At 40.0% G+C, this 13,848-nt stretch overlaps 2 protein-coding genes across 3 annotated transcripts; both read left to right on the forward strand.

Moving 5' to 3' along the window:
* Positions 1 to 2,348: 2,348 nt before the first annotated feature.
* acot8 (acyl-CoA thioesterase 8) lies at positions 2,349 to 7,657 on the forward strand. The gene is made up of 6 exons (XM_006800172.3): positions 2,349 to 2,585; positions 3,511 to 3,647; positions 3,888 to 4,113; positions 5,342 to 5,499; positions 5,654 to 5,845; positions 7,416 to 7,657. The coding sequence occupies exons 1-6, from the start codon at positions 2,386 to 2,388 to the stop codon at positions 7,532 to 7,534; spliced, it is 1,032 nt and encodes a 343-aa protein (XP_006800235.1). The 5' UTR covers positions 2,349 to 2,385; the 3' UTR covers positions 7,535 to 7,657.
* A 90-nt stretch (positions 7,658 to 7,747) lies between these two features.
* srsf6b (serine and arginine rich splicing factor 6b) lies at positions 7,748 to 12,276 on the forward strand. 2 transcript variants are annotated; one of them, XM_035911766.2, is made up of 6 exons: positions 7,748 to 8,096; positions 8,810 to 8,952; positions 10,239 to 10,360; positions 10,669 to 10,871; positions 11,029 to 11,091; positions 11,449 to 12,276. In XM_035911766.2, exons 1-6 carry the CDS (start codon positions 7,861 to 7,863, stop codon positions 11,831 to 11,833), a joined length of 1,152 nt encoding a protein of 383 aa, XP_035767659.2. In that variant the 5' UTR covers positions 7,748 to 7,860; the 3' UTR covers positions 11,834 to 12,276. The 2 variants fall into 2 exon arrangements, with proteins under 2 accessions (XP_035767659.2, XP_006800234.2); XM_006800171.3 differs by having other exon boundaries at positions 10,242 to 10,360.
* The last annotated feature ends 1,572 nt before the right edge of the window (positions 12,277 to 13,848 follow it).

Consider the following 13,848-nt stretch of genomic DNA (forward strand, 5'->3'; position numbering starts at 1 on the left):
CAGAGTCATCGCCTGCTTGGTATTAGCTGAAAATGGGCAGCGTCTTAATGGAATCTTCCTCTGAATCCATGCTTTAGTTTCAGCCTTCTGTCCAGTTCATGCAAACCATGTCAATGTTGGTTAAATGTATAGTTTGTGCTGCTCGATCCCTCTGAAGTCTGCTGCGCTGTTCTCTCCTTGATACTTCAGATCAACGCTTGAATCACTTTAAGCACCAAATACATCTGAATATAAGGAGGAGAGGAAGTGCATAGCAGTCAGAATTTGACATCATGACAGAGACACCGTTTTCAGTTCACTGCCATGGCCAAAGTCATTAACACAGAGGTAACACTATTACATGTGAGATACTTCAGTTTTGGGTTTGAAATGGCAGTTATCACCGGTGATTATGTATTAAAAAGGTTGGTCTTATGAGTATAACATGTTATCAACACATTTTCATCAACAAAGCAGAAAGTAAGAAAAACAAAACATGCAGGTATAATGTAAAGTACATTTGGGAAAATGTTTCTCTCTTAACGTTACTATTTCATTTTGTTGTTAACTGCAACTTTGCTTTGTTTGTTATTTTATTAATTTTTATATTTTAAGTATTTTATTCTGATTTTTTTTTTAAAGAGTAGAGTAACAAAAATAAGACGCACTGAAAACTGTGTAGTTTATAGACTTGACTCAGTCATGGTTCCTGCAGTGAACAAATCATCATTTTTTTTCAACAAAAACAAAATCAACAGTCAACCTTAAACGGGTCACTGTAAAGTCAAAGTCAACAGCAACATAAAAAAAAATCTGTTTCAACTCATGATTGCAACAGTGCACAAAGTCTTCACATTTAGCAAGAACATTTTTTTTGCTTTTGTTTTTTACAAATCGTTTTTGAAAAGATTAAATATCGGGTTAATTGCACACACATAGAAAATTGTTCTTTTGGTACAGCTTTTGAAGAGTTGTGGATACATGTAGCTGACTCAATACAGAAGATGCACATTTCCTAATAGTCATCTCTGCTTCTCTGGCCTGCTGCTCTGTTTCTGTATATACGATATTTAATTGATAATGACAATTTTATGTAATTTCTAAACTAAAATTTAACTAATAATTGAATTTTAATTTAAAATTGACCACAAATTTTATTAAAAAGCTGATAGTTGGATTTATTGAATTGATGAAAGGTACAAAGACACTGCAGACTGTAAAATGTAAATAAAAACAATGGAATAATTTGCGAATCTTAAAAACTCATATTTTATTCACAATACAAAGTATGTCAAGTGTTTAAATAATTTTTTAAAGACTATTTGGAATTTGATGGCAGTCTCAAAAACCTCTAGAGAGGGTAACACTGTGTAGTCTCTCAGCTATCTAATTTTCTTTAACAACAGTCTGTAAAGGTCTGGAAACTGTTTGCGAATGTATACTAAAACCTACTACCTTGTGACTGCTTACCAAATTTAGAAATGAAAACGGTAAACCAACTGTAAATACTTTAAAGCAGGGGTCCCCAATCCCAGTCCCCGAGGGCCGGTGTCCCTGCAGGTTTTAAATGTGTCCTTGATCCATCACAGCTGATTTAAATGGATAAATTACCTTCTCATCATGTCTTGAAGTTCTCCAGAGCCCCGGTAATGAGCTAATCATTTCATTCAGGTATGTTGACCCAGGGTGAGATCTAAAACCTGCAGGGACACCGGCCCTCGTGGACTGGGATTGGGGACCCCTGCTTTAAACTGCCCACGAGTGTCCCTAACGCCATCCCTGTAAATGCCATAATATGACCAGAATGACTGGTAAAGGAAAATCATTATTCTGCTTTGACTGTTTGAAGCACAGCTAAGAAGACTGATAACTCCTCGACAAGTAAGAGACGTATTGTTTCCCCTTTATTAAGACGTTCCCTTCAAAATGCAGACAGAGTAAAACTCAAATAAATCAATAAACATTTTGCTCTCAGACACTCATTTACATATTTTGCCATATGCCAATGATAACAGACTACAATATTAACAATGTAAAGGAAGACCTGCTATATAAACGCTGCACATATATGCATTAAACCAGTCAGATGGTTAATTTTCTAATCACAATATAGACACCTTAGTGTTGATACGACAGCACACCTTCGGGGGTCTAGAGGAGTCCGTGCCTCGATGGGTCAGGGCAAAAAAAGGGAACCAACACAATATTAGTCAGGCGTTCATAATGTTATACCTGATCCGTGTCTTTGCAAAAGTGCAAAATAAATGGATCTAATTCAAGTGCTGAGAAACTTTGGTACTTTAATGGTAGCAGTAAATGTCTGTATTTTGTCCCAACGCTAGGTGGCAGTTATGAACTTTTCACCATTTTTTCCTTTTACGGTGTAGAAGAAGTTTCCGAACAAACATGGCGGAGAAAGAACTCGGCGGAAGTCATGAAAGTAGCGGTTTAATCGATAAAAACGAAATTCTGGAAGCTAATGAGGCACTGAAATCAGAACAAGATGAAGTTTCGCAGAGCCGTAACTCTCAGTATCAGCAGGACCTGAAAAGCGTCCTCGTCACCAGCGTTTTAAACCTGGAGAAGCTGGATGTCGACCTGTACCGGTAAGTTTCCACTGCAGCTCGCTGTTTGATGTGCACCGATCCCCGCTCGGTATACAACAGGAAGGTAATGCTTAAAACACGTCATTGTAGGCAGCGACCTCCCAAACCTTCTCTATCTGCTGCTGACTCTTTTTGAGCTTCTGGTACCACAGGTGTTGACAACCAGGGACCTGATTGGCTCCTGATTAGCAAGCAGCACCTGTGAGCATGGACCCTCCTACAGCGGTCAGCAGGTGTCTGCTCTAAGCACGCCACGTTTGACTGATTAGGAATCAATGGAATAGGCATTTGTTGTCATTGTACATGTACAACGAAATTATGGACTTTATGGAAATTATGCATAAGGCAACTTCAAGCCTGTTTTACACAAAACCAAGCTGCTGCATTATCTGGATGGAGCCCTAGTACCAACTCCAAATTTAAGGCCAAATTCCATATAACAGGGGATGCGCTCCCTGTTATGTGGAATATTTGGCTCTCATGCCTCGTAACATGCCGACGATTTGGCACATTGCGTCGGTATGTTAGACATTGGGATGAGAACGTGTTGGGAGGAAAGTTATGTTCAGCAATGAGTTCATATTCTGCGACAGCAACGGGATCATAGGGTCAAAGTGTGGAGAAGATGTAGAGAACACTACACTGATTGCTGCACCAATAGGGCAACAGCTTTTGGTGGAGGCAGTGTGATGGTGTGGGGCGGTGTCTCCCTCACTGGAAAAGCAAGGCTTGTCATCAACAGAGGTGTAAGATGATAGATCCAAATGTGGCACCATTTAAGGGGAAATAAACAGGATTTCAAATGGTATATAAATAAAATAATCCACCAAACACTAATTTCCTTTACGTACTGTGATAAGTTCAGTTCACCTTTTATAAGCATTTGCCTGATTACCTTTCAGCAGTGTATCCCCTGTTCCCACAGGGGGACCCACCACTGGGTGCCCCGCACTCAGCGTCTGTTTGGAGGTCAGATAGTTGGCCAGGCCCTGGTGGCTGCGGCCAAGTCTGTGAGCGACAGCCTGTACGCCCACTCTCTGCACTGCTACTTTGTCCGAGCAGGTAAGATGAGCTGAACTTCCTCGGTGATGATTTGAAATTTGAAAGCAGGAGAAGCTCCAGTGCAAAGAATAACATTACAAAGAATCCATTTGGAAGTCAGCAAAGACAGAGAGAGAGAGACAACATACAGATTGGCTTAAATAGCTTCATCTCCTCTTCTTTTCCTGTACAAGCAAATGTGCACCTGTTTTCATTTTCAGTCAGTTATGATAGCACTTTACTGTTCTTGGTGTTTTCCAGGTGATCCAAAGGTTCCGGTGCTTTACCAGGTGGACCGCACGCGAGACGGCCGCAGCTTCACCGTGCGCTCTGTGAAGGCCATCCAGCATGGACAGCCCATACTAATCTGCCAAGCCTCCTTCCAAACACTGCAGCCCAGCCCCCTGCAGCACCAGTTCCCCATGCCAGTGGTCCCTCCGCCTGAAGACCTCCTCACTGTGGAGGAACTTATTCACCATTACCTCAGGTAGCATTGACTTTTGCAGACACTATTGCAGATCGCTTTAGTTGCTGTTTTAAAAAAAAAACTTTTTTATAATCATGTTTCCAGCTTCACTGTTTTTTCTCTGCATTGTGTCTTTATTTGCAAGCGTGTACTGTAAGGAGCTGAGAGGAAGTGCTAACAAGAGCTTTTTCACTTTGACAAGTCCAGATTGTGTTGTTTCTCCTACGACACATATCAGCTGATTAAAACTTAGGCTACGTCCACACGTACCCTGGTATTTTTGAAAACGCAGATTTTTCTATGCGTTTGCACCTTTCGTCCACACGTAAACGGCGTTTTTGGTCACTGAAAACTGAGATTTTTAAAAACTCCGGCCAGGGTGGATATTTTTGAAAACTCAGTTTTTGCATTTACGTCTGGACGAGAAAAACGGAGAAAACGCAGAAAATGCAGGGTCAAAGGTGTGCGCATTTTTTGACGTCACAGTGTGCGCCATGTTATTGTTTCGGTGAAATGAATTTCTACAATACTGTTAATTGTACTCTCTGCAGTGTTTAAATGCTTACACACACACACACACACACACAGTTACTGTCCCTCCACACATACGACTCGGTTCTGCTTCTATGCCCCAGCTTTGTTTACTTTTTCCCACCGAAGCTTCTAGACTTCTGATTGGCCAACATTTCTACACGGTTAGGAATATAGCGCCACCTGTTGCTTTGGCATGTTCCTAGCAGCATTTTTCTTCATTTCTGCCTTTACGTGTGGACGGGATTATTTTTTAAAACGAAAACAGAAAATCCCTGTTTTCAAAAATACCCGTGTACGTGTGGACGTAGCCTTAGATTTAACTGTTGGTTAAGCTGATGTTTACAACACTAATATCTCAGTCCAGCTATAAAGTCAGCTAAATTTGTCATTATCCATCTGTCTAGTTTCAGGTACCCTGTGGGGTTTTTTGTATTCACTTTAGTTATAATCATATAAAACTTCACTTTATTTATTATGCAAACTTCATGGATTAGGATCATTAATCAGGCCAGATTGAGAGGCCACACAAGCATTTTATTTTTGAAGTAAAAAAATCTTGAAGTTCATAGACATCAAAAAATGTAAAACTTATTATTATTGTTTAAAACAACAGTTTTGCTAACACTGCTATTATGCGTTACTAAAGAACTGCAGTTAGAATAAATAAAGCAAACATATAACTGTGTTTTCTCTCTGTCTGTGGGTTGTTTTGCAGTAAACCTGACCTGGCAGAGGAGGCAAAGAAAGGCCTGAAAAAACTGCTGGCTAATGAAGTCCCCATTGAGATAAAACCAGTCAACCCAGCACACTTTTACAGACTGGGTCCAGAGCAACCAAGAAGGCTGTTTTGGGGGCGAGCACGAGGACATATTGGTAAAATATCATTGTCATCCTGCCCTGCATACAGATCCAAAATACCATTTGTAATACCAGATTGATCCATAAACAAAGATATCGAGCCTCGTGCTTGAGATCAGAGTAAGACGTATGGTACATGCTAAGCTGTTTTTGTTGTGTGTTTGCGTAGGGGAAGGTAACATGAAGCTGCACTGCTGCGTTGCTGCTTATGTGTCAGACTTTGCTCTGCTGGGCACAGTGCTGCTGCCTTACCCAGAGTACAGGGCCAAGTTCTCCGCCTCGCTCGACCACTCCATGTGGTTCCACAGCACGTTCCGCAGTGATGAGTGGATGCTGTACGAGTGTGAGAGCCCATGGGCAGGTCAGTATGTTGATCACATCTCAAGAACGAATGCAGAACACAGTAAAGCATATGTTTTTAACATCAGAATATGACCGGGCATGTTTCCAGCTTCACTGTTTTCTTAGGTAAGCACTTTGTTTTTATTTTGAAACAAAGTGCTTACCTAAGTGTATGTCCTGCATTATTCAAACTAGTAGCTTGAACTCGTTTACTAGTTTGAAAAGCAGCCTTTGTTTTTCTGTCCCTGGAAACACATGGTATGTGTTTCATTTTTATTGGATTAAATATTGTTTTTAGCTTTTCTTTGTTATAATTTGTTGTAATGGGAGAGAGATAGATAGATGCAGATATAGAGATCGCAAAGGTACGATTTAAGAAGCTGAGAACAATATAACATTACAATCTAACAATAAAAACACAAGATACACAGTCAGGTACAGTCTAAAAATCAGATACACCAGTACACCACAGTTCACATACACTCAGACTGGTTGTGTTGGTCATTTGGACCAAAATCACTTCATGCATTTATTTCAGTTCTTTTTTGTTTCAGGATTTTGGGGTTTGTTTCCCTCTTGCTTTTAGTTTAGTTTAATTTCATTAATCTCATTATCACATTTGAGTGTCTATGTAATTTTAGACATTTAAGTACAGCAGAAACAGCTGATTAAAAATTACCTGCAGCAAAAAAGGCTTAACAAATGATTGCTACACACATGCACATACAGTTCTATCTGTATATAATATCACTTCCTGATGTGAAAACTAATGCAAAGTAGACTAACATGAGTCTTATTATTGAAACAAGCAGGCACTGCAAACTGATTCCACCAAGCTGACTTTCATTTTTTAAATCTCACAGTTCATCAGTGCATAACTATTGTTACACCCCATGAGTTATCTGTTCCCATCCTCATTACAGTGTTTATAATCCATCATTTGTGTTTGTTTTAAGTATTTTAGTCTAATTATGTTGATAACTACCAAAGCTAATAACTGTGCATATCATTTATAATACTAAAACTGTGTAAAAAAAAAAAAAAAAAAAAAAAAAAAAAGTGTTTCTCTGATGTCTCTGTCTGATATCTATACTTATAGATATCTATTACTTACATAGGAATAGTAGTGGTAGAATAGTTATGTTAAGCTATATAGTTTATGTCTTGCATATTTCCACAACCATATCCATAATCACTGTGTATGCTACCGTTGTATATTGTGTATTATCTTACTTATTTTATATTTGTTTTATTTTATTTGTATTTTTTGTATTTTCCTTCTGATATCTGTACCTGAGCTGAGGTAACGCAAAAACTAAACCACCGCCCCACCCCCACCCCCATGCATAGTATAACTATGCATGTGACAAATAAAGAACCTTGAACCTTGAAATTTCCCCGTCATGGAACCAATAAAATCTTATCTTATCTTAAGTAATATTAATGTAACAGTAGTATTTTTGGGTACCATCATCAGTGATGATGATTGTTGTGTATTTGGTTCTAACTTTCAAAGACTTTGTATTTGTTTATGCTTTGCTTGTCCTTTTGTCCATTCCTGAAATGACTTTCTGTTTTGTGCCCTACAGGGAGCAGCAGGGGACTGGTGCAGGGCCGAATGTGGAGAAGAGATGGGGTGCTGGCTGCCTCATGTACCCAGGAGGGTGTCCTGAGAGTGAAACCAGTCACTGAGCCCAGCAAATTATAGGGATACTTTATGTGTTCCCTAATTTATTTGTATAATCTAATTATATGATTAGCAAAAGAATTCTAAACATTTAAAAATTAATATATGAAAGCATGTTTTTTTTTCTTTTTTTAATAAATGTATTTTCCGCTTGTCATTTGTTTGAGAAATGCCTTCATTCTCACACATAAACACGATTCAATCCTTAATTCATATTCCTACAGGAAATTCTCCTTATCAAGGCAAAGACTTGAATATTCACATAAGTCAAAAGAGACATGTACAGTGTGAAGGTACCGCACAGGTCTTATGTACAAGCTTCACACACACAAGACTGAAGTGTGTACATGCATACATTTTCGTCAGCTTTTATTCTGAAGTTTTTTTTCCGGAAGTCTAACCTCGAGCGTCGCCTAGGCCTGTGTGTAGCTCCAAACAAGTTGTGTTTAACTTGTTCTGCCCAATATTTTTCAGGCATGCCTCGGGTCTATGTTGGCAAACTTAGCTACCATGTTCGAGAGAAAGATATTCAAAGGTTTTTTAGTGGCTATGGCAAGTTATTAGAGATCGACCTGAAAAATGGGTAAGACCGTCTCATCTTTCTTAGCTGCTAGCTAGTGAGCTAGCTTGATGTTATTTTAATGTTAACCCCGAGAGTTGATGCCCTAGTAGGGACAGTGTGCGGTGCTAACCGCGCTAATGTCAGCTAAAAGTTGAATTTGCGGTACAATGTCCTGTCTTTTGTCATTTAAGTTTTACAAAGCTCTGCTTTTGGTACTTGTAGCTAATTTTTCTTCGCTAACATTACACTAGTTGCTTGGGAAACGCTACAGGGTCAATCATCAGTTTAAATAAGAATTTGTCAGTGAGCGCAAACAAGGGGACTCTATCAGCTGGCTGCCAGCTGGTTGTATTTTGGTTATATGCCTACAAAACAAAGGCTGCTGAGCACAAATATAATAGTTAAGTGTAAGTTTCAGATAATTGCTGTATTAGAGAAATAGATTGCATATAATTACCAAATCAGATCAGATAGAGTCAGAGTCTATGATAAACTGTACAGAAATATTCCTAAATTAATTGCCATAGCTTCCCAAATCCCTTTATTCCCTTGCTTGTAAAGTTTGACAGGAGCACCAGGATTTTTAAATTGGAACGCAGTTCTCTTAGCCGCTGATTAAAAGTTTACCGTATTAGACAGTCTTTAGAGTTAATTATGAATCATTTGCATTAATTGGTAATGATATTAATGGCTAGTGTTTGCCATTGTTTTGACTCCTGCACACTGATTCTTAGGTACGGCTTTGTCGAGTTTGAGGACATGCGAGATGCTGATGATGCTGTGTATGAGCTGAATGGAAAGGAACTTTGTGGAGAGCGGGTCGTTATCGAGCATGCCCGTGGACCCAGGAGAGACGGATATGGCTATGGGGGACGTAGTAAGTTGAACACGTCTGATTGAGAGCAAAGCATGATTGTCATACAGACGTGGGGTTCTTACACGTTTGTGCTAACTAACGTGAGCTACACTTGCACTGACTCTTGAAGCAAAGAATTAAATGAGTTTCACTGAAGCTGCCTGTACACATGTGACATGCCCTGCCATACACATTGCTAATTTACACGTCTATTCCCATTAGCACTCAAATCCATTGTGCCTTTGTGTAAAGAGAACTGTATTAAAATCCAATGAGTAACAGTGATTAAAGAAAAGGTAAGACTTGTGAAGCTACGATGTATTCAATTTGAAGTCGACATTAACACAGTGCTTGATGTTTCAATTTGAAAGAGTCCACTGCGGGCTGGGTCCGAGTCCAATGAGGGTAACGATGACTGCCTGACCTGTTTGGCCTGGGTTTTCTCCCTTGAAATGTGTGTGTGACCTTTGCCCTTTGACCATTGGTTGACATAACCGGAAGCCGTGATGACAGCACCCTTTTCCAATAGACCAGGGTGATGGTGAGGAATCCTGTTGGTTTTACTGACGCAAGACATGTCGCAGAGGATCGAGCCAACACGCGTTTGAGCCTGTGAATTGGCTCCCTGTACTCTGTAGTAAAAGAGTTTGGTAGGTTTCATGTTTGTGTCATTGAGTTTCAAGTGGATAGAGTTCAGAATAAGGCATATTTTATTGTACAGTAAGACTAGAAAATAAGAAATTTAGAAAGAGCCTTTCCTTATATTTAAACTGTAGACTCTAAAACAGCTTCAACAGCAAGAATCAAGCATCACATTATTCCCAGTATATAAAGAGAAAAAAAGAGGCGTTAGATGTGTCTTATAAGGACAGAATAAAAAATCCTTTTTTTTTGTATATTTAGGCAAATCTTTAGCTGTTTAATAAATACAACTAAAGGAGAAGAACTGCTGTGTAATTCTTAATAAAGTGTTTTTTATTCATTGTCCACAGGGCATAGGGTGCTGCGCATTTTCTCTGTTCTTTAAATGCTAAATTAAGCGATCCCTGTCTACATATAAAGAAATCAATAGGACTCTGGGATTTATACTAAAAACCACTGGCATCTTTAATCCCCTTCACTTTCACAATTAAGACAGGTTCACAGGTATTAGTTGATGGTATAATTAATAGTTGAAGGAGGTTTAAGAACAAAAACAAGAGAGGTTCAGTCTGCAGTGATCTAGTAAATCGTTTTAGGCCAGTTTGGAGTCCTTTTTTTGAAGTGTTCTGGCCTTAAATGAAATGTTAGTCTCTCTGTCTTTGTTGAAGGTGGAGGCTACAGCAGTTGGAATCGCACCGGCAGGGATAAGTACGGGCCACCTGTTCGCACTGAACACCGCCTCATTGTGGAGAACCTGTCCAGCAGGTGCAGCTGGCAGGACCTTAAGGTGAGACTTTGTATCTCGTGTCTCCTTTTCCTGACCACCTCTGCATGTCAGCAGAGGATGGCAGTTGCCCTTGCAAGAAAGAAAAATTAGCCTGGACCTAACCACCTACAGGATGAATCTGTGTTGAGATTTGATTGGCTGCTACACGAACGACCAAACTTCAGCTTCAAATCGATGTGCAACAAGCGAATTGCTTCCTGTGTGGGAACAGCTTAATAATGTCCAGTGGTAGATAGAGCTAACGTGCCACATGTCATCCACAACTAGCCACAGTCATTTTCAGAGTCGTGTTTTTATTTGTGTCATAGGACTTTATGAGGCAGGCGGGTGAAGTAACCTATGCTGACGCTCATAAAGGACGGGCCAACGAGGGCGTCATCGAATTTCGTTCCCGTTCAGACATGAAACGAGCTCTGGAAAAACTGGACGGCACTGATATTAATGGAAGGAAGATTCGTCTGGTGGAAGACAAACCTCGCCGCCGACGCTCATATTCTGGCAGCAGATCCAGGTAAGTGAAGTTTAATGTTTTCATGCTTATTGTTTGTTCACTTTTCTTTTCTTATGTTTTATCTGTTATTGCTGTTCAGGATAATTAAGGATTATTTTAAACTTAACACGTAATGTTGGTGGTGAGCAGATTGTTGTTTTTACTTTCGAACCCACAGGTCTCGTAGCAGACGGCGCTCTCACAGCCGCAGAAGTAGAAGCTCGTCCAGGTCCCGCTCACGGTCAGTTACGTTTGAATGGCTTTGTCTCATGCTTTAAGCACATTTAGCTTTTTGTCTTTTCAGCAGCCGTTTTATTTTAGTGGTTCCGCTTTGACGAAGACGTCAAACCCATTTGTCATTTTCATGTGGACTGCTTCTTCATCTGTTCAGTTTTTTAAACTTTTCAGCAGCAGGAAGTCATGTTTTTGTCATGTTATTAAGGAAATATGGTGTCAGAGAAAGCCAAAGTACCCAGTTACTATGATTGTTTACTACATCTCAGTCCTGAAACCTGGTAGTTGATGGTGTGCAGGGACCTGACCAAGTTAGTGACGAATTATTCCTCTCTCTCTTTCTCTCTCTCTCTGTGTGTTGCAGGTCTCGGTCACGCAGCAAAGGGCGATCTCGCTCCAGGTCAGAGGGGAAGTCGCATTCCAGATCCAAGAGGAAATCCCGTTCTAAATCCCCAGAGAAGTCTCGTTCTGGCACTCGCAAATCTCACAGTCCCTCCAAGAGCAGCACTCGGAAGTCTCGCTCCAAGAGCTCATCCAAAGTCAAAGCCACGCGCAAATCCCGGAGTCGTTCCAAGGAGAAGTCGTCCAGTAAGAAGTCAAGAAGCCGATCAAGGTCCCGTTCAGAGAGTAGGGGAGAGAAACATACCTCCAAATCACCCCCGAGCAAGGAGGCATCCAAGTCCCCTGCCAAGCACTCCGCCTCCCACTCCAAGTCTCGCTCTCGATCCAGATCAGCCTCGCAGGATTGATTGGATCTCTGACAATCTCAGGCCTGTCTGAGGTGTTTACAGAAGCAGAAAGGTTTCAATCTTCTGGCACAAACTGGGAGGCTGTGAAATCTATAAATCTGTCTTTTCTTGACAGTCTTTTTTTTTTTGTTTGTTTCTTTGTTTGTATTTTCTGTTAAATTAAATAGTTATTAGATGAAACTAATGAAACTCTTTACGTGACAGTATTTCTCTCTTTAGTGAAGTCCAAATGTACAATTTGAGTCGAACAGCTGACAGCAGCAGCGAAACTTGCTTCATATTTTTTCAGTCCCAACTAATACTTTTGTTTGTAATGAATACATTTGCATGGTTTGTGATGGTTGTTTTTTTTAGCTGTTTGCCTTTAAAGTCCCCAGTCATTTTGAAACAGTCTACATCATTTATTTGTAATGTTATATTGTAATAAAATAACAGAATAAAAAGAACAAGCTCTGCTGTTTTTTTGTTAATGTTTAACAATGTTTATTGATTTTATTTTTATTCACTAATATTCATTCATTTGAAGCTAGTTTGTAAAAAAAGAAAAATCCTCACAGATAAATCTGTCTCTTGTTTTACCACGAATAAGGCACCTGGAGTCTACCTCCAAATCTGCTAGAGGCTATCACATAGCAATAAGCAACTGCTTTATAAAATGAACTTTTATATAGCATTACTCATGCACTCAAAGCACTTTATACAACATGCATCATTCGCACACATTCATACAAGCACCCTTCCTACATCTAAGGGCTTTCTATCTAATGTTTTCCTTCTCTGACTTTCTTTCCCACATTCAACTTGTGTTCAGTATTGTGCCCAAGAATACTTTGGGATACAGACTGGAGCAGCCAGGGATGGAACTGCCAACATTTCCATCAGTAGATGATTTGTATGAAATGTATTCATTACTTAGGGCGAATGTGACTCACCTCATAGGCCACAACCAGCCAGTAACACAGTTGTTCCCAAATTTTGTGTGTGTGTGTGTGTGTGGGGGGGGGGGGGTTACGCCAAATATGTTTCCAAGCCAAAGACTAGAAAATATGATGAAGCCTATCTTGTCTTTGGCTTCACCTGCACAACAGTGATGCCAAAGTAAGTATCCACGGCAGAATTTGTTTCCCCAGCATCGGGAGCACGCTCTGGGCTTTCCAAATCACGGACAAACAGCACCCCACAGTCTTGATTTTTAGTTCACAAACACTTCTTATAATGACTAACTACTCCTGAAATTTTGGAGATGTTAGCTCTTTATACAGTAAAGTTACAGTGGGATACAAATAATATCAGGCTGATCCTGCCACAGTTTGTTCCCCCTGTCCAAATCACGAACAGACAGTATCCCACAGTTGTTTATGTCCATATCGTTACATCCTGGAACCGTACATCTCCCGTCACAAATCCCACTCCAAGCTACCGACAGCCACCCATTCACACACACAAACACGTAGACATGCCATCATTTATATGCACACACTATTGCTTATCAACACACATCACACATTGGTGATGCGTACATAGTGTTAAGTAAATGCCATCACCATTAAATGTTTAGAAGTATTCATCTGCAACATCATAATGAGGGGTCAGAGTGTGTCTTTACACTCCATGAGGATATTTAAAGTAACAAGTAATATAATGATATGGTGTCTTTTTGTTTTGCTTCAATTTCAGTAACATGAATGTGGAAGTGGAAAGAGTGTGCAGCACAAGAGACTAGAAGATCTCAGTTATTGAAGCGCTACAGGTCAAACCATGGCAACTTTTGCCGCAGACACCATTATCCATGCACATATTTAAATTGTCCATGCACCTTTAAAACTTGGAATGCACTCCGAAGTCACCTGTGTAGATCACAGGCATCGCAGAGATCAGTAGATTCCTGGTGAGATGAGCCTTTCAGTGGCGATTTCAAAAGAAGGTGGCCAGCTCTCTTTTCTGAGCGAGAGGTCAGTAGTTGTTATTATTATTATTATTATTATTAGTAGTAGTAGTAGTCTCAGGTCCCAAGT

This window comes from Neolamprologus brichardi, chromosome 5, assembly GCF_056152115.1.
Source record: "Neolamprologus brichardi isolate AB-2024 chromosome 5, ASM5615211v1, whole genome shotgun sequence".
Classification (NCBI taxonomy): Eukaryota; Metazoa; Chordata; class Actinopteri; order Cichliformes; family Cichlidae; genus Neolamprologus; species Neolamprologus brichardi.

Excerpts from the sequence above, each read along its gene's own strand:
- acot8 (XM_006800172.3), top strand. The coding sequence starts at position 2,386 with ATGGCGGAGAAAGAACTCGGCGGAAGTCATGAAAGTAGCGGTTTAATC. Across the intron at positions 4,114-5,341 it reads CTTATTCACCATTACCTCAG|TAAACCTGACCTGGCAGAGG; the intron begins GTAGCATTGACT and ends GTTGTTTTGCAG. Across the intron at positions 5,500-5,653 it reads GCGAGCACGAGGACATATTG|GGGAAGGTAACATGAAGCTG; the intron begins GTAAAATATCAT and ends GTGTTTGCGTAG.
- srsf6b (XM_035911766.2), top strand. The coding sequence starts at position 7,861 with ATGCATACATTTTCGTCAGCTTTTATTCTGAAGTTTTTTTTCCGGAAG. Across the intron at positions 8,953-10,238 it reads ATATGGCTATGGGGGACGTA|AAGGTGGAGGCTACAGCAGT; the intron begins GTAAGTTGAACA and ends CTGTCTTTGTTG. Across the intron at positions 11,092-11,448 it reads TCGTCCAGGTCCCGCTCACG|GTCTCGGTCACGCAGCAAAG; the intron begins GTCAGTTACGTT and ends TGTGTGTTGCAG.